The sequence below is a fragment of the Perna viridis genome, chromosome 9 (genome assembly GCF_037379345.1).
Source record: "Perna viridis isolate PV_CMFRI_1.1 ecotype Kerala chromosome 9, ASM3737934v1, whole genome shotgun sequence".
In the NCBI taxonomy this organism is placed as follows: domain Eukaryota; kingdom Metazoa; phylum Mollusca; class Bivalvia; order Mytilida; family Mytilidae; genus Perna; species Perna viridis.
Genome location: NC_142453.1, coordinates 3229330 through 3248973, shown reverse-complemented (window position 1 = coordinate 3248973; position 19644 = coordinate 3229330). Strand labels below are relative to the sequence as shown.

At 31.6% G+C, this 19644-nt stretch overlaps 1 protein-coding gene and 1 long non-coding RNA gene across 3 annotated transcripts; both read right to left on the bottom strand.

Annotated features, from left to right (window-relative positions):
- On the bottom strand, positions 1 to 1751 carry LOC148606131 (uncharacterized). Its single transcript, XR_015915225.1, has 4 exons — positions 1636 to 1751; positions 1157 to 1306; positions 492 to 668; positions 1 to 153 (listed from the first exon to the last, which is right to left on the bottom strand). It is a non-coding gene; the product is annotated as an uncharacterized LOC148606131 (long non-coding RNA).
- Positions 1752 to 8284: 6533 nt separating this feature from the next.
- LOC148606130 (uncharacterized) lies at positions 8285 to 16170 on the bottom strand. 2 transcript variants are annotated; one of them, XM_088546094.1, is made up of 6 exons: positions 16113 to 16170; positions 13270 to 15741; positions 12772 to 12982; positions 12348 to 12537; positions 11363 to 11478; positions 8285 to 10652 (listed from the first exon to the last, which is right to left on the bottom strand). In XM_088546094.1, the coding sequence occupies exons 2-6, from the start codon at positions 15736 to 15738 to the stop codon at positions 10381 to 10383; spliced, it is 3258 nt and encodes a 1085-aa protein (XP_088402220.1). In that variant the 5' UTR covers positions 15739 to 15741; positions 16113 to 16170; the 3' UTR covers positions 8285 to 10380. The 2 variants fall into 2 exon arrangements, with proteins under 2 accessions (XP_088402220.1, XP_088402221.1); XM_088546095.1 differs by lacking the exon at positions 12772 to 12982 and having other exon boundaries at positions 10511 to 10652.
- Positions 16171 to 19644: the final 3474 nt, after the last annotated feature.

Sequence of the window (19644 nt, the reverse complement as noted above, 5' to 3'; positions counted from 1 at the left end):
TAGTCAATTAATTTTATTTATATCAAACATATATATAGTAAAGGCTTCTACCAATATGACTCTATGCTTCTTATACTAATTTGAACCGTCAATATCAATGCAAATATTCCTTACAGCTAAAATGAGGAAGATAAGTTCCTTCGGATACTTAATCTGAAATAGGTAAAGAAAAAAATGTTATTAATTTATAAATTCATGATTTTGTGTGCAATAAAAATTAAATGAATATGTACTTGTAATATATATGTTGCATTGTATTTCCAGAGACAACATCATTTCCTAATTATGATTTCTAACCTTTATCCATTGCAGTTTAGTCAATTCAATTTAATGGGATACTTTGTGCATAATTTGTGATGTTATAAGTGCATATCTCGAGTGTGTATTCTACAAACCTAGTTATGAGGATACATGATATTAAACAAAAAAGATATCATTTTAATTCTGTCTCTCTTTTATCCTATTTTGTGCTTTTATAGTAAAGGAGTTACCTGACTCGTACTCGTTGTAACATGTTTTCAGGCATGCATCCCTTGTCTTGAAATTATTGTCATTTCCATCACAGCCTCTAAACACAAACTGTTTACATGTTCTTTGTTTAAAGTGATAAAACCATCTAAGGCTATGATACACACATCGCCCTATTCTCAGTGGTTGGTCACATACATCTTAAACCATAACACAATATAAAATTATGACAGAGCACTATTCCGTATACAATCTTACTGCCATGTAATTACAACAATTAAATTTACATTTTTGTCATACTTCAAAAATATGTTATAGGTTTAATTTCAAGTCAGATTAGAAGAAAAATAAACAATCGTGTTTTTGTTCTATTTTGTACAAAACTTCTATCTGCATGATATCTTGTTTTTATTTAATGGGGAATTAAGTGCACAGGGTTAAGCTTGGTAATAAAAATTACAAAATCAAGAGATAACGATTTGACAAGGAAAGAAAACACATACAGCAAGGAACATGAAGTAACCAATAACAAAATATTTCAATTCGGGTTTTGATTTAAATGATTTGGTTTCAAAAGCAAAACTCTTTCAGTAAACGGACTTTTATATCACCTCCCACAAGAACATGTACCAAATGCAAGTCTCACATTATATCTTTTACATTTGCCTTATTCCTACGCGATACTTACAATATCGAGTAACCTTTGCATCAAGTTTACGAACTGACTTCTCCAAAACATGGTATTCTGGGAAGAGTTCAAGGATCGAGTCCTGTTTATGAGGTAGCCCACATATAATTGCAACGGTGCCAACAGTATGATGAGCTTCATTGCGTTTTTCTTGAAAACATGTTTTCGTTAATTCAAGAGGGTTTCATACAGGTAAAATATATACAACCGATATTTTATTTCACTGATAAATACTTAGAAATGTTACGTACAAAACAAGTTTACATGCATTCAGCATGCATTCAGCAGACTTATAATAACAACTGAAAAAAGAACATGCATAAAATCAAAATTTAGATCTGTTTACAGTGTATGTGAATAAGGAAAGAAAATTTGATAATTCAACACTTCACATGCAATATATTAAAAATGTTGAAACAATGTTTTTTTAACAGACACAAAAAAAACCTAATCATATACTCTTTAAAAATATAACTTACCGATTTAAATCACAATAAGTCAACAGTATATGAGATACTGATGTTATATCCCTAAACATATATTTTGAATATTCATATATTAATGTCGTTTTATATGTCCAATCACAGTCGATTCCGACTCAAATATGTATTTTTATAAATAGACTTTTCTATTTTATTTGAAGTTGATAGTTTTTATTTCGATAGGAAACGAAAATGTGTGCATTCAGCAAATCACGACTCATTCATCTTTCGCGTTTTTTCTTAAATGGATTTGAATTCCGTATTTCAGAATAAAAAATTGGGTTTGTCTCATGTTTTACGCGCTTAAGTTAGGAAAAATTGATACAAAAAATAAAGCCATGCAAAACAAAAAATGAATTTTAAAATGTTGTCAAAGAGTAAACGGTTTATTGAAGACAATTTGACATTTCATTCATCTGAGAAGTGCCAAAGTATACAGTGATTACCTTGTTTACATTATCTGATCCTATTTAATAATATTTTAATTTCAATATTTGCTGCCGGCCTATAAAAGTCAAGTACAAATTATATTGGATTGCTGTCCAATGAATATTTAAGGAACTCTTAAACATGTTGTGTTTCAAGGTCCTACACATGATACAGACGGTGAATTTCACATTTTCTACAATTCAATGGGAAAAAATCAGTTTCCTTTTATTTGTTTTGCAGTGTGTTTTAGATATCTTATTTTTATTACCGCTAGTGTTCGACTTTCTGATTTGAAAAATATTGTCACATTCATCTCTGTAAATACCATAATAATATTATATACCACAGATATGTCTGATCTGGCCCTTCTGAACTGTAATGATGGTAACCCTAGATAAAATATGTCTGATTTGGCCCTTCTGTACTGTAATGATGGTAATATTAAATAAAACATGTCTGATCTGGCTCTTCTGTACTGTAATGATTGTAACCCTAGATAAATATAATGATTTATCTCCCCTTAAGATGAAAATACAATTCAATTTATGAAAATCATACCTCGAATTACTGACACTTAAACATATATGTATGTAATTTTTGCATTTTAGATATCTTATGATAAGATTTTATCGACAGCATTTTGTCTTTTGTTCCCTACCATAATTTCTGCATAATATGTGATGCTCTTATTCTGTTATACGGTAATTCTGGGTAATAAATTTCTACCTAGTCTACAATAGTAAGATACATATGACGATACACTGCTTTTACAAATCGGCTGATTTATGTTTCATGTGTAATCTGAAACACACATAATCATGACTAAGTTTTTTTTCAAATTTGATGTACAAAAGCGCGTTTCCGATACAACTTGACCGATTTATTTTCGCTAGAGGCATATTAATTTATAAAATCATATATATATATGTGTGTGTGTGTTGTACATTTTAAAATCGAAAATTTAAAACAATAGAATCTATCAGAATTTTCGATCAAAATTTTATAGACGATTGTTTGTTCTGGATTCATGTACATCCGTGCATTCGTGTACTACTTAACCAACACTTTTCGATTGTTTATCTTGACATTAGCTATGAACAGTGTACCAAGTCGTAACGTTGATATAGGATATAGCTGTGATTTATTCTACGAAATAGCTTCTTTCACCTTTCATATCCGTAAATGTTAGTATTACTTTAATATGTACTAATTTTATATAAACATATTCAGGGACTCTTTTTTAATAGTATAGTACCAAAGGATGAGGGTCCATAAGACCTTATTTCTGCCCACTGAAATAATTGGAAAACAAATTATCAAACATTTTGAAGAACACTAAATAATATAAAATTCATATTGTAAATTGTGTGCATTTAGTTCGTAATTTAAAACGTAACGATAGAGAAACGAATGCACAAAAAAGCCTGGAAGGCTATTCTGTAAACAGAATAGCTTTTTTTCATTATATTGCCACTTATTTTATAGTGAGATCCAGTGTTAACCAAAAAAGTTTGAAACTGAAAGTCTGCATTTATTCAGTCCTACTACAGGGAAAAGAATGTTTTGGTTACAGTGGATCTATATGTGCATTTAACAAACATTTTAATTTCTTCTAGTAGGCACTACAGCGACTTATGTATCTTCATTTCCTATTATATAAAATATTATTGATGTAACTTTTCAAATGCTTGTTGTTCGTGTCTGTTTATTTATGGTTGACCAAGGAGTTGTGTTTTTATCAATGGTACCCCATCCCTGCACAAATTTGTATTTTCTTTTCATAATTTCGTCTATAGGTGAGACATGTTATTCCGTAAATTTATACTTTTTCTTACTTTTGTTCAAAATTAATGATCTATGATTTTTTTTTGGTTTTTGATGATACATTAACGCATTCATTGTTGAATTCAAGTAGCACTTCAGATAAGAATCAGGCAAAATGTGATTCATGATTGAAAAGCCTACATGTTTCTTTTTTGATATTTCGTTTCAAATATTATAGTTAACCGAAATTAAAATGTGATTTTTCATATAAATTTTGTTTTTATGAGATAACAGTTACATATAAGAACTATAGAATTCACAATTAAGGGAGATAGCTCTATAAAGAAAATGAATACAATAAAAACGTTTGGATTTTCAATTTGAATTATCTCCTTAGAACAGACAGATTTTAACGAATTACTAAAATCATTTACATATACAGCAACTTAACAAAAATTCAAAAGAATGTGTATTTTTTTTTTATATAAACATTCGGTTTTTCATAAAACCCGTGTACTAATGAGATCAAAAAAAATATAGAATGCAGTGTAGAATGCAAAATTCCCTCTGTAAATGACACTAGGTTGGAATGATTCAAACAAATTTCATGATAAAGACCCATAAAACAACTGAATTACCAAATTAAAAAAATGTAAACTTTAGGGGGAAATCACTTTTTTTCAGATTTTGAATGAATATTACAAAGACAGCTACTTAACTTAAGAAAAGCTTATAAAGACAGTTTTCATTATCTTTTTGTGGATTTGCAGGTTTCAAACTTTATTCTATACCCTCACTATACTACACTTCCTTTACAAAACAAGTCTTGTCACTCCTGTTTCCAACCCCACCTCATCATTATGCAGACATGTTGCCATCATCTTGGACATTTGTTTCCTCAGACTCTTTTTAACCATTTTTTTTGAAAAGTCAAGATGAAGAAAAACGATCATTGCTTCCACTACCGTTTCCAAACAAAGGTACAAATGCAATTAATTTGACTAACATCCTCCATCACAAAAACATTACCAACAAAATTTTCTTATATTTCAAAGACGAATCTATACCAATTATTTCATGTTCCTATACTTCACCCATTGCATCCAAAATTTTCAATTATAAAAGGCTATTGCAGAACCTCGAGATTGAGGACTTCAAGGTTAAACAAGCAGACTGTTCTTGCGAAAGCTTTCCATTTAAAAATGGTATTTCAAATCACGTCGTTACGAGAGATTAAAAAATCATCGAAAACCAATCTCTGCGTAATATCCCTTTTAAAGGTTCCAAGTACCGTGAACCACGCTCCATAAATTGGAATTACAACTTTAAAGTTCTTATGGATACAGCGGAGGACTATGTAAGAAAATGAAAAAAAAAAGAACAAGAAGGCATTGATTCTCTGTCAGAGTGGGTAAAGGCCTTGAGGTATTTAATTATGAAATGAATGCAAGCTTTAAGTAGGTCAGACAGTGCCAAGGCTACATCAGTTTTTAAAGACCCCGGTGTAGCATAAACATTGTCTACTATACATGACAAATATGTTGTCGTACCAGCAGACAAAGCCCAAAACAACATTGTTTTTGTCTGCAAAACGTTTTCCATCCGGTGTTTATTATCGGAGGGGCGTAGAAATAAATTAGCAGTGATAATACCTTTACTGCTACCGCACTCTCCAAAGAAGAGATTGTAGAAAACCATAAAAACCATAAATCTGTGCTATCCCATTTTGATCTCTCTACCAAGGACGATGATTGTGATTTACCGTCTAAAACTTTTAACTTCTATACTCACAACTGTCAAAGCGGGTATACAGTCCTACAATAACACTTGTTACCCCCGTAGTGGTATTAACTCAATGTGAATCATGGAAAATTTGAAAGATCCTTTGGAAAAAAAAACAGTTCAAGACTATTATCTGAATATAATAGCATTAAAACATATGCTTTTTGTATACTTCTTTTCCCCATCCTCAGTTAAAATCCCGACTAAAAAACATTATGCATCGTTGATACAAAAAAAGATGATACACCTAGATACAAATATATAGTTCTTGGTAGAGATTCCTCTTACTTTGTGAGAAATATATTCCAAATCATCTTCCAAATATACAGAATAATATATTTACACAATGCTGGAATTTGTAATCGACAATATATTTGTCAACAAACGGTCGGCATTCCAATGGGAACAAATTGTACTCTTTTACTTGCTGACCTATTCCTTCACGCTTATAATGCTAACTGTATGGATGATCTGATCCAAAAGAAAAAAAATATCATTTGGCTAGATCCTTTAATATCAGTTTCCGCTATATTGACGATGTATTATTTTTAAACAATCCTAATTTTGGGGATTTGATACATCGCATCTAACCCAAAGAACTTGAGATAATGGATATTACAGACACTGTGAAGTCATACTCATATCTTGACCAACACTTAGAAATCGATGGTAAAGGAAAACTATTGACCGAACTTTACGACAAACGTGATGACTTTTAATTCAGAATTGTCAACCTTCCTTTCATATGAGGCAACATCCCTTCAGCACCTGCGTGTGGAGTGTTCATATCACAACTCAGACGTTATGCCAGAGCATGCCAAAACTATACAGCCTTGTTGTATCGCGCGAGAACTCTAACAAATAGGCTTCTGAAACAGGGTTACGTTGCTACAAGATTGAAGTCATCACTAGAGAAGTTTTATGGTCGTCATTATGAACTCGTGGATAGTTATGGTGTATTCATCTGCATCATGAAAACGGATGTATTCGACGGGTCATAGTTTTCCTTTCCTCGTTTGCGTTACCCGGACTTGACTTTTTATGAGCAACAAGGCGGGTTTTTCTAGAAAAGCAGAGGACGCTTATCCTTCCGGTGCAACTGATCCATGCTCTCAGTATTTAGTGAATCCGAGTTGCTCATTTGCTTTTGTTACTTTGTATGTATGATTTTGGTGACTTTATGTTCTTTGTTGTGTATGTCTATTTTCCATATCTGGTCTTTGTCCCTGGATAACATTCATTTGATTAATGCTTTAACCTTGGTTCCCTTGATTACTTTTGAATTAACGACAAAAGTTTGCAATTGGAAATCTATTTAAATAAACTTTTCAACTAATCCGTAAGGGTTACCTTTGCCGTATCATTGTTAAATCTTTTATGTTTTATTGACTCTTATATTTAATCTTTTGTCAATAAATCAGATATTAATTAACTCTAAACAAAGATACTCTATTCCTAGTGTGCCACTAATGTTCATTTTTTTATAGTTTGTTTTGTTATTATATTTTACCACCACTGTTCCTTGTTCCTGGTTGGGGGAGATTAGTGCTCACAAACTTGATTAACCCTTCAACATACATCATTTGCCTGTACCATACCAGGAATCTGTAATTCCGTGTTTTTTGTTTTTGTTTTTTTTTTAAACATTCCTTGTTATGCATTTCGTGTTTAACTACATAAGTTAGAGTTTCGTTCTTAGTGAATATTTTTTTCTTCATTTGTTTTGTTCTTTTTACAAATTGAGTTTGCCCATCATTGATGACCGGAAGGTGAACTGTAGAAGTGTTATTATTTGTTTCCAGGTATTTGGTGGGTGACTGTATGATTGGCAATCATACCACTTCTCTGAAATTATTTATATAAATTTCGAGTGAAATTACATTGTCAGATTGGTGAGGTTTCGACATGCATGTTTGTGAATTTTCCCATTTTGCACGATTCTTACAAACACGTACACTTAATTCACTTTTTGTTATTTTTGATTTTATAAACGGTACTGCCGACACAATAATTTTCACTGTTTTAAAAAAAATGTGTACTAACATCAGCGGGCTATTGGTGGTAAATAATTTTTTGTATTGTTTTAGTAAACTACTTACCAACAAAGTTTAAAAAAATCGCCTCTTGATTGTTTTGGCATGGGTACAGATCACATTAATTGACAGTTTAAAGATCGTACTATTAAATGACCCTGAGTGCCTGATGTGTGTACACATCAATTAATACCCAACTATTGACAGAATGTGATGTTTGGATTGAATTTGTTGTTTAAACTACTGTCGATAATTATCTGTCCACTGACGGTCGGTGAATGAATTATTAATTACGTAATATTACGTAATCATTTACAGTTGTGTTGACACATTTATTACAGGTGAACAATGACCGGTCGACCGGAATTGAGAAGTTGCTTAACTTGCATTATTTAACTAAAACTGTGAAAACCGGACGATGTACGGTGTTATGGGGTGTCAGGTCTATGAAAGACAAAACGAACAGGTTTTTAGGTATATCGGCTGGGAATTTTGAAAACAGTCGGTTTGAAGGGAAGACCGTTTTTTTCTGAAAGTCCGGTTGCAAGATTCAATGTATATTTGAATTCTGAATATTTATATATAAAGTATTGACATGTACTTATCTAAATGCAAATTTGAATTCAACAGAAATCAAGTGTTTCAGTTTTCAAAATAGTTTATTTTGGCTAAATACTAAATGAAGAAATAAAAGCATTACAGTAGTTACATTGGCTTACAAATCAAATGGCAATATAATATTTGTGCTGCGTTAGGGGTTAAACTTTGTACCCAACATACTGTTCTTGAAATATACAATAAAATAGTAACCAGGAGAATTTGATCATTTGGAAAGAAAAGAAAACAAAAACAAAAAACAAAACAAAACAAGTCATAACTTAATCTATATAGTAGAAAGGTTATGTAAAAGTTTCACCATTTTCAATAAAGGTATGAACCGAGCACAGCTTGGTGCACAGGGGATTTTTACTTTCAAGTTTCGTCATCAGGTACATGAGAAAATGTAAGAAAGATAATATTTTCTCATCATGAACTAGACAGCTTTAATGTCTCTAAATTGAATTAAATATCAAAAATTAAAGCTGGCACTTATTTTTCAATAGTTATTAATGACAAATGCAAATACATAAAAAACATACATTTTTAAGTAATGAAATTCTGCATGCATAGCTATATTTAAAAACAATAATATTACACTGCAAATGTAAACGAGAACTATCGATTTCAGAACAAGCAAGCAATAAAACTTCTGTGAAGAGAAAGAAAAAAACATATAACAAACTAAAAACTACATTGTTGTACATTTTTTTTTTATCAAATCTAATATGCTTTTTTACATTTTTTTATCAAATTTTTAAAAGTAAACGCGTTTTTAATTGTTTTTCTCTACATACATAAAGGGTTCCTCGACAAAAAGACTGGACGTTATATAAAAAAACCGAAAGTTCCACAAACATGTTAACCGGCAGTGGAGGGTTCCTCAAAGAAAAGACTGGATTTTATAAAAATAACCAAATCACCACATACATGCTTACTGGCAGTGAAGGGTTCATCAGAGATAAGACTGGATTTTATACAAAAAAAATAACCAAAGTAGTGCATATATTTGAGTGTAAACATATTGTATAACATCTGATGATTAATTCAAGACGTCTAAGATAAATTATTTGTATATAAATGTTACACATGTTTCAGTGATTCAACCAATGAGCATTAAGAGGTACTCAAAACTAGTCATTGAACAGTTATAATGCGGAAATAAGTAGAAAAGAATCATCGTTGTATTATTTGACTATACATTTTCACGTACGTTTAAGTGTTATTTGAAGGCTTTCGTATGTGGAATGAAGTGAATTTCTCATTCTATTCTAGCACATTGATTTTTTATGACTTGTGTCTCATTGAAAAAAACGACTTTTGGTGATAACATTTAGTGGGTTTTACCAAAAACAAAAGAATACGAAGAAAAAAAAACAAACAAAAGAAAGAAAACATTAGAGAAACATTAGAGAACCAAACAAACAAAGGAGAAGGAGGAACAAATACAAAACTCAACCAACTTCTACAAGGAGTTGAATAATAATTGTGAAGGAAGAATGATATTGATATTAAAAAATTAAAACAGCCCACCCTTTAAAAAACAAAATTAATAATAAAAATAAGGCAAACAAACAACTACACAAAAAAGAAGCAAATTGAGAAACAAGAGAGGTTGTAAATAAAACAAAAGGAAATCAAATTAAAACCGGAAAGCACACAACACAACCCCAGTCGCCAAAAAACGCATAAGCAAACAAACAAAACAAATAAAAAAATAAAAACAAACACAAACAGAAAGAAAAACTCCAAAAAAAAACAACAAAACAACAACCAAAAAAAAAAAAAAAAAAATATACAAAGAAGCATAAGACAAGCAGGAAAAAACTATTAATTTAAAATAATATTGCATGGAGAAAATAAAATATAGATATATGCCAACCAAAGCATTATTTGAATAAATGAAAAAAAAAAGCTAGGAAAACAATTAAAAAAATCTGGAAATCTTCATTATTAATTTCTATTTTATATGCCAACTGAATTATATTCAAAAGCACTTATTTTTTCTTGACTTGCTTGGTTGCAATACGAAGCCATTCTTTTTTCAGAAATAGATTATAAATGAAAAATACTGAATCACTTAAAGAAAAGTACAAATGTCCCAATCCTTATCTATAAAAAGCAAACTATAATCCCTTTAAGCGGTGAATACTGCTTTACAGTGAACAAGTCTAATACCATTTGTCTTTTTGCATTTTTTTTTATTACAATCATTTCTGCTTGTTAGAGAATCAACATTCGAGTCCTGAAGCCAACCACAATCGCATGATTTTTGCCCAAGACTGCGTGCTTCCAGGAGGAGTTGTTTAGATGCAACAGTTGTTCCATGTTGTTGACATATTTGGACTGCATCATTGTATGTAAAGGGACCTTTCATGCTGATGGGGAACCGGATATCGATTACCTCGCCTCCAAAAGAATCAAAGTATAAAATATAAAAATATTTGAATGTGTATGTCACAATTTATGTTAAACAAAGTATATAGCCCTAGAGCTAGTTTTAAATGTTTGAAATCGATAAGACATCGTCTTACAAATTTACGAACGGAGGTGTACACACAGTCCTTAATTGATTTTGTTACGAAATAAATAAATGCTATTGCAATGAAAAAATTATGTGTAATTACAGTTGATAAGTTATTTCAATAGAATGTAAAAGAAAATATAGAGTTATCTACCCTAAAATATTCATTATCAGTTCGCATAAATGAAATATAACTCGATTTACCAAAATGACATGAAAAATCTTGTTTTTAATAGTTTTAATCTGATGATGCAAACAGTCAAATTAAACTTTAAAAAAGGTGGATTTTGTTCATACCCACTGCCTGAGCCTTATAGTGACTGACACTTACAAATACAACGAAACAATCTGTCGGAAGTTAACATGTTGAGTCTTATAAACCCATTTGTAATAAGTTGGTGAGCATGCTCAATGTACACTTCCGCGAGGTAGGGCTTGGGTAGAACAATAGAATTTTTCTCGCGGAAGTGTATATTGAGCATGCTCTACGCATGCTCATTGACTATCCTACATTAGCAAAAAAGGGTCTATTAAATGTATATGATATTAAACACAAATGTATTGAGTGGGAAATAACACTGTAAAAAATACATACCACAAAACAGACTGTTGTAGTAACTTTTTGAACCAACAGGGCACTGTTCACATTTGCGAGTACTTTCAGAAAAGTACTGTTTCTCATTCGGGCAACATTTACTTCCAATACTTCGTCTGGAAGGAAAAACTATATTTTATATTGCGTCTAACAGCCTATACTTTTACAAACAATGACTTGTATATATATTGAGAACATTTCTAACCAGTTTTAACCTCATCTATAATTATCATATCATTATCTCATTGTTTTTGGTTGTTTTTTTTCTAATTTTTGCCATGGTAATTGAGAATATAGTATGAGTGGTTAATAAAAAAAAACCAAAGGATTAGCTGTTAATGAAATCAATCTTTATATATATAAATATTTAAAGCAAATAACAATGTACGTTTTATTTGCCTGACTGTATTTTTTTTTGTTTTAAACTATTTTTTGTATATATTCATTTCTCCTTTTGTCACCACATGGTATTCAAAATGCTTATATTAAATTTGTTTAATATTACATTTCCTCTAATGTATCTTATTTCATAACAGAATATTCATATGTGTATACCCGATTAAAATTACAATACATTTATATACGCAGAGACCTATATATCAAATTCAAATACTATTATGCCCAATAGTTGTTTTTCATACAAGGCCAAATAAATTTGGTGATCTAAATCCTCTCTAACCTCAAAAAGTAAAAACAATGATAAAAGTAAAATCAATTTGGACGGGAAGGGGAAATCAGGATTTTAATGTTTACACGTCAGTTTCTAGAATTGAGATACTATAACTTGCAAATCGTTCATTTCTTTGGGACTAAAATGATATTTCTTCTCTGGAACTGTTGAGGTTATGAATATAATCTTAATAGCTAAAATTAGGCTAGTGAATAAAAGGTAATAAAAATGAAAAATAAAATTTTCCCAGCAGCCCCATATTTTCGGGTACATATCATTTGTCAAGTTTATTCGGCATAAATTAAACAAATGTACCTTCCTGCGTATCCGATAACGTGATTGTAAGAGCTACTCTCAAAAGGATTAACTGTACAAATCCGAATACCAATATGTACAGGAACATCCGTCGTCGGTTTACTGATATGGAGGTTTTCGTAGCCTTCGAGTAGTAGGTGAAACTTGGTATAGACTGAAGGAAGCAATGTTTCATCATATCTTTTTGTACCTGTAAAACATAAAAGAATCTGTATAAAGTATATAACTGTGTGTTGTTTTCATGAATGTTAAACTAATACGTAGTCAATAATAAAACAACTTGCCAAAACAATGTCACCATTTGTGAAAATCTGTAGTCTATAATAATCTTGGTACATAGAGTCTTTTATGCTTAAAAATAAAGGTGTAGCTCAAAGCGTGTATTTTCTACACTTCGTATGGTTTTCAGAAACTGAAAACTCACCCTGTGAAACTGGACATATCTTTGGGAATTCTTGACGTTTATTTCGACCACAAGTAGAGTATGGATTGTCTATCTTTGATTGCATACATCTACTTCCGTACCCCTCAATGTACGATGAATCAAGGCTCTTTAATGGCATTACGATGTAGTTAATGTTGGAATCCTCTCTTAGTTTGTTGTCAACGTTTGTTGGGGTAAGGTGGATTTTGACCTTAGTAATTAATTTAATAAACAATAAACAACCTTGGGGTAATGATTTATGTGTATATTTGTTGACTGATGTCTTCGCCATTTTTGTGATAAATGGAATCTGTGATATGTTTATTTTTATTCATTCATGTCACGTATTTCAACCGTTAATTATAAAGAAAGTATTTTCTGCTTCGTTATAGTTATCTAAGAAAATCAAAAGTGTTTATATCATTATCCATTATCACAAATATATTCAAAAGGTACAAAGAAGTTAACACAATATAGACATATACTTAAATATCTTACATGACGTTCTTTTTCACTTCTAATGGGCATATACATTACGAAGGCTGCAAGAAAAATACTATGATGCATCTGTGAAGGGAAAATGTTGGCATGTTCCATCAGCCATTTACTGTTTGGTACTTGGAAGGGAACAATTTCACCTTTATACAGTCTTTCCATATCTATCCAGGAATAATTTGATGTTTTGCTGGACTTTTTAGTTGTAACAGTCATGTATTTAACTTCGTATCGACATTTATGATTTCTTTGTGCTAGGAGTTTGTCGATGTTTGTTGCCAAACCGTTACATGCTGTTGGCCTTATCCCTTCCAAATACTCCATTTCATTACAAAGATTCTCAACATTGGTGGTCTGAAGTATATCATAAGACATAGAAGAAATGGCCATTAGAATTTTAATGTTATTTATTGATAATTTCTCAGGATATTTTACTTTTGCACCACTACCTAAAATCTTAGCACTTTGTATTTGAGTAAGACTTCCCATTAAGTTGGCCATGGTTTCCATAAGTACAAATTGGAGGCCATATATCTCTTCTTGTGTTGCTACTAGTTGTGACGCTCGTATTTTAGCTTCCCTGCATATCCATGCTGTTTGTGTAGCCCCTCTTATCACATTTGCAATTATGCTAGTTGATGATGCAATTCCATCACATATATCCCCAATAAACAACTCCCAGTATGAATTCAGTTTGACTAAATCTTCCCTGGTGACTTGTGGAAAGTATTCATAATTAAGAAAATACGACTGTTGGGCTTCAAACTGATCCCCGGATGAGTCTACAATACGTTCGGCATTGTCTAGGATGTCTTTAACAGATTTAATAATTTTCTGATTATTGTCAATTTTTTTGCTAATACTTTTACTGTATTTATGAAGTTTGTAAAAATGCACTATACTTCCCAATGCTTCGAATAGACGTCTAGTTGATTCTGCTATTGCAGTTGCGGATTCTAAAACTTCATCAGCATTTCCACTGTCAAACAACCATTTTAAAGGATTTCCTGACATTGCTAATTTAATAACTAGCATTGTTATTGCTTGACGCAGATCTGCAAAAGCTGTCCCGATATATGTACTTATAAGAACGATTAGCTTATATGTTAATTGTTTAATGTTAATTTCAAATCGTCTCTGGTACATTTTGATACGTCCTCTTATGTATTCGACATCGCCTTTAAGTGTTTTCCTTTGATAGTTGGCAACATTTCGGAAGTAGGTCCCTAGTTGCTGGAATCGCTCTTGGACGTTGTTTTGTATATCAGCTGCTACGACCTGCAAGCTGAAAGAATTTTTTTCTGCTAATTCTTTTATTTGTGACGTTTTAATGTTTTTGATATACTCACGGAGATCAATATCAGACCTTAACAATTTTTGACGGCGAGTTTTTCCATTTGTATTAACATACGCTTTTATGTAAAAACGAAGTTCCTCCATTGATTTTGCAGTTGAACAGATCAACCATTCAAAAGATGGAAATTGGGCTGTAAAATCGCAAGGAAGGTCCTTGGAATTCGGCAAAACATCTAACAAATCCTTTGCTAGAGAAAGGTCGTTTGCTTTAAAATCGATATACAGTTTTTCGAAAATCACATGAAGATAGTTCTTTATAGCATCTTTTGACGTGTGCTTTGTGTATAATTTGCTAATCTCTGGGGGCATTTTAGACCTCAAACTGAAGAAATTAATATATACTGCCGATTTTAGATATGTTAATTTTTCCGAACCATCTCTCCAGTCCTTTTCAGTGAACATGGAGCAAAGATTCCCTATCTTGTCAACTAACTCGAAAGTAGACTCTAGGCGACAAATGGGCTCTTTCACTCCATCGTCTTTTTTGTCACAGGTTTCCTTCACTTCTTGTCGCAAGTTTATTGCAATAGTTTTGTGTAAAACTTTTGACCACGTGCAAAAGTTTCGTTTGGATAATAAATGCTTGCTCCATTTAGCCATTGTTTTCCACTGAACAACTGGAAGTGGATTAGTTTTATTCACGGGACCACAATCTAGTTTTAAGAACACTTCATCCATATACCACGTGGAGAGAAGTGTGATATACAAAGAATTAGCATTTTTAAAGTTTGGGTTCATTTTTACATGATTTTCAAGACGTTTTAAGTCTTCAGTTAATTTCTTTCCAATAATTGCTATTCGTTGGTAGGCACATTTTGGTTCTGAACTACTTTGCTTGAAACAAACCTTGTCCGCTTCTTTCATTCTTATTTCATGCTCCTTGATCCCGAAAAGATGCTCCCCCACTTTATCAAGTCCAGTGTTTAACCGATTTATAAACAAACTGATTTTCGGGCCATGCTCTCGCCCTGGCAAGGCAAGAAAAAGACAAAACGACCGAAGGTCGTAATTTTTATCTTTGGAAAGTGTATTCTTCGAACTTTGGGTAACAGCAATAATAGGTATTAAAAGAGCAACCACAATTGTCATTGATATTAACATACCACGAAAAGCCATTTCCTACAACCGATAAAGAAAGAAAAGAATTTGTAATTTAAAAAGCAATGGGGAATGGGAAAATATTTTTAAAATTTAATTTATTTACATAATATTAAAAAAAAGCGATCCGCATGCCATCTAGTGTGTTAAGATAAACTAATATAAAATGATAGGAGATTATGTGGAAAGACAGCCATTCACAAAATGCCAAACACCGAACACGTACAATCCAACAGGTTACAGCACGGCCTTAAACGCTGTAAAAAGGCCCTAAAATACAAATTTCATTAACAATATGTTTACAAGTTTTGCATTATGTTTGAATAGCAATACTTCAGATATTCAAAGAAACGAATAAAGGAGAAGAGTTCCATAATATGAATATGTCTTACCTTTCCGTTTTGTCTGCATGCAATGTATATATTTACTCATTTTTTTCACATAAAATACGAATTTTGAAGTAGCAGTTTCCTTTATTTAGTTTTGTTTCCTTCTTGGACCTTATTGTTATTTTATACAACAATAGGTTTCTGTGTTACTAGCTTTAACTAGTTTTTATTTCCTATGTATTCAATCATTCTTTTATCAAACCTTTAACAGACACACACTCTCACATGTGCGAAAAACTATAATGGTAATATAGAAATATTACTTGGTGTTGTTGAAGTATATATTCATTCACTAAATATATCATACACCTGTTTTTTGTGTGACGAAGTACACACACACACACACACACACATATATACAACGTCTCATAATGTGATGACTCTATTCGCTACACTGCACCATCGGGTCAAATTGATACAGGGAAGATATGTAAACGTACAGAAAGGTCTGAAAAATTCCAAACGATGTTAGAACTGTCAAATTTGCGATGCAAATTTTTGGTCGTTCACTCCGTGGGACTCGAACTTGTACCGCCGTGACATCTATGGCAACACCGTCTGCACAAAGTCCAGCGCACCAGACCCCTCGGCCAGCTAGACTATATAAAAATATAGCTTTCGCTGGCCGGGTCATTCCTCCTCGTAGGATTAATCTAGGGCTGTAACTTAGTAAACGATGTATGGTAGTATTGGAAAGTTCATTTAGGTCTTATTATGTAGGATAGAGGATCAAATTAATGGTGCATGTCACAACAAATCAATATTATACAACGTCTCAGAATGTGACGACTCTATTCGTTACACTACTCCATCGGATCAAATTGATACAGGAAACGTATCACAACAACGTATAGATAGGTCTGAAAAATTCCCAACGATGTGGTCTAGGGCGCTGGACTTCGTGCAGGCGGTGTTGCCATAGATGTCACAGCAGTACAAGTTCGAGTACCGCGGAGGGGACGACCAAAAATTTGACAGTTCTGACATCGTTGGGAATACATATATTGACATCATTGTCACCTCCAATTAAGTTCATAAAAGCTCCAGTAGAAAATTCAAAGCATATTAGCTCTTTCATTTTCGTTGCTGCGGAACAAGCAAACAAACAAAAATATCAAAACACAAAAATACAAAATGGATTACCTGCTTACTTTGAAAATGTTTACCTTATAAAACTGATTACATGAGTTTCTTGATATAGCGACCTCAGTGTAAATGGAGATCATATATTGTTAACTGAATCGTTCAATCAAATGAGCCATTATCCGTAACAAATAATGCTGATGCTTCAGCAACAAAATCATTATGTTGGTACACACAGTTTCGAAATTGAAGGCGTTTCTAAATTATATCAGTATACATGTTTGAAAAAGAAGTGTCATCAGTTGAACAAAAAATGTTTCGATGGTAAAAAATAGTTATAATAGATGAAAATAAAACTAAGTTCTATGAATATACTTTTGATTTAACCAATAAAAATAAAATGAAAATTACATATTGATTAAAATACATTACTAGTATGCAATCCTCTGTATTGTCCTGTTAATTTTAAAAATTGAATTGAAGGTTTTGGTAATAAATGGAAGCAAGGTAATATGTATGTTTTGTGCACGAAAATAATATATTTTTTAAATATATTTGTGTTTCTATTAATGTGCTATTTATAATAATTTTGCGAATGTGTCTGGCAAACAAATCCCTTAAAAAATAGTAATGAACTTACATGGATGGCGTTAGGATATCAAGGTCGTTGTTTGAATGCTATTTGACAAATAGCTCAATCTTGCAAGATCAACACATGATTTTCATTTTAACGTTATCTATATTTAGCTTATTGTTTCGTTATTCTCTCTTAGTACAAGTTTATTCCATTTTGAATTAGCAGTACTAATATGTGACGATTTTTACGTGATGCGAACACTTTTGAAATGTATATTTATTTACTGTCAAATAAATTGACACAACTGTCTCAATATATGTTTGAGTAACGTTGTGGTTATATGGTGTAACTCTTATAATGCCTGTATATCGGTACAATAAAAGAAAGGACTGAAAACAAAACATAGAACGCAATGTACCCCAAATGGCGGGTTGTTTATGCCTTTATAAGTTTCTCATTTCAACCAACAGACATATTTGAAGTGTGAATGAATCTGAAATATTCATATAGAACTATGATAAACCTTTACTGTGCCTTTAAATTTTTTCCAATACATGTATTTTTTTTTTTATAAAAAAGAATAGATTCTTCATAAATTATGTTTAATTTTGCTGAATAAATACGTTATTGTTTAATGTTTCATTTTAAATGACATTTAATATAAAATGGCAAAATGTACCTCTCAACATTACATTTTTTTGAACAATGTCGTGCATCTGGCACGTTTTACAATTTATCTACAAATCTACAATTATTTGATTGTTATCGGAAATAAACAATCTAAATTATATATTGCCAAAGACAATAAAAAGTGTTTGCTTTCGAAAGGACCGATGTCTCTGAAAACCAAAGTCACCATATTGACTGTTGGTTGTTGTGGTAGGCCACTGAAGGGAAATTGATTTATTCCATAGATATATTACAACATGTTTCCTTACTTAATTGTTGATCTCTTGTCACATGATTAATGTGTGATGTGCGGACGTTTCAATATTCAACAAATAGTTCATAATTGGACCGGTTGGGTCCCAAACAAATAACACAGACTAAATTGCAGCTTAGATCTATTGAAACTTTAGGGCCACAAACCGATCCATATATTGCCGTTTGACATAAAGTAATATTATACAGAATTATCGCCTATTTATACTTTATGCTCATTTACTTTTGTTACTTTGTATGAATGATTTTAGTTACTTTATGTTCTTTGTTGTGTATGTCTATTTTCCAAGTCTGGTCTTTGTCCCTGGATTACATTCTATTGATTACCGCTATAACCTTGGTTCCCTTGATTACTCTCTCCTAACGTCTTAGCGCATTAAGGACAGAGCAGAATTTGAAAACAAAATTTATTTTTAACTTGAGTGTATGAACATACATTAAGTAATAATATTAGTTTTTGTATCGTGTACAATTTTATCTATAAATAAACGGTTTGTCTTATTATAAGTCTTGTTATGCCATAGCATGATCCAGAACTTGAATGGAATTAAGAGTCTCAGATGATTTTTGCTTAATTATATACTTTGATAATACAAATTATATTATTTAAACTATATCATTTAAACTATGGTTTTCAATTTTAGCAGATTGATTGTTTTTTCAAATAAATATCTTAAACAACTTTCCCAATTCCACCAATTCAACAAAAATCTTCGTCTTGTTTATATAGCTAATGTTTTAATATTTTGTATGACGTCTTGTTTTTGTCATTTTAGATTTTTGATGCAAATTATTTATTTTGTTAGCTGAACTGTATATAGAGACCGACTTTGTTCCTGTTTTACAATCAGGCCAAGCACTTATTTGAATTATTCCATTATTGACGTTCCGTTGTTTCGTCCCTGATATATGCTATAAACAATAGAATCGGAA

What these genes read in the sequence shown, in the direction of transcription:
- LOC148606130 (XM_088546094.1), bottom strand. Translation starts at nt 15,738, where the DNA reads ATGGCTTTTCGTGGTATGTTAATATCAATGACAATTGTGGTTGCTCTT. An exon ending in GAAGTGAAAAAGAACGTCAT is followed by an intron (nt 12,983 to 13,269) that starts GTAAGATATTTA and finishes TTAATTACTAAG; the next exon opens with GTCAAAATCCACCTTACCCC. An exon ending in GATATGTCCAGTTTCACAGG is followed by an intron (nt 12,538 to 12,771) that starts GTGAGTTTTCAG and finishes TATGTTTTACAG; the next exon opens with GTACAAAAAGATATGATGAA.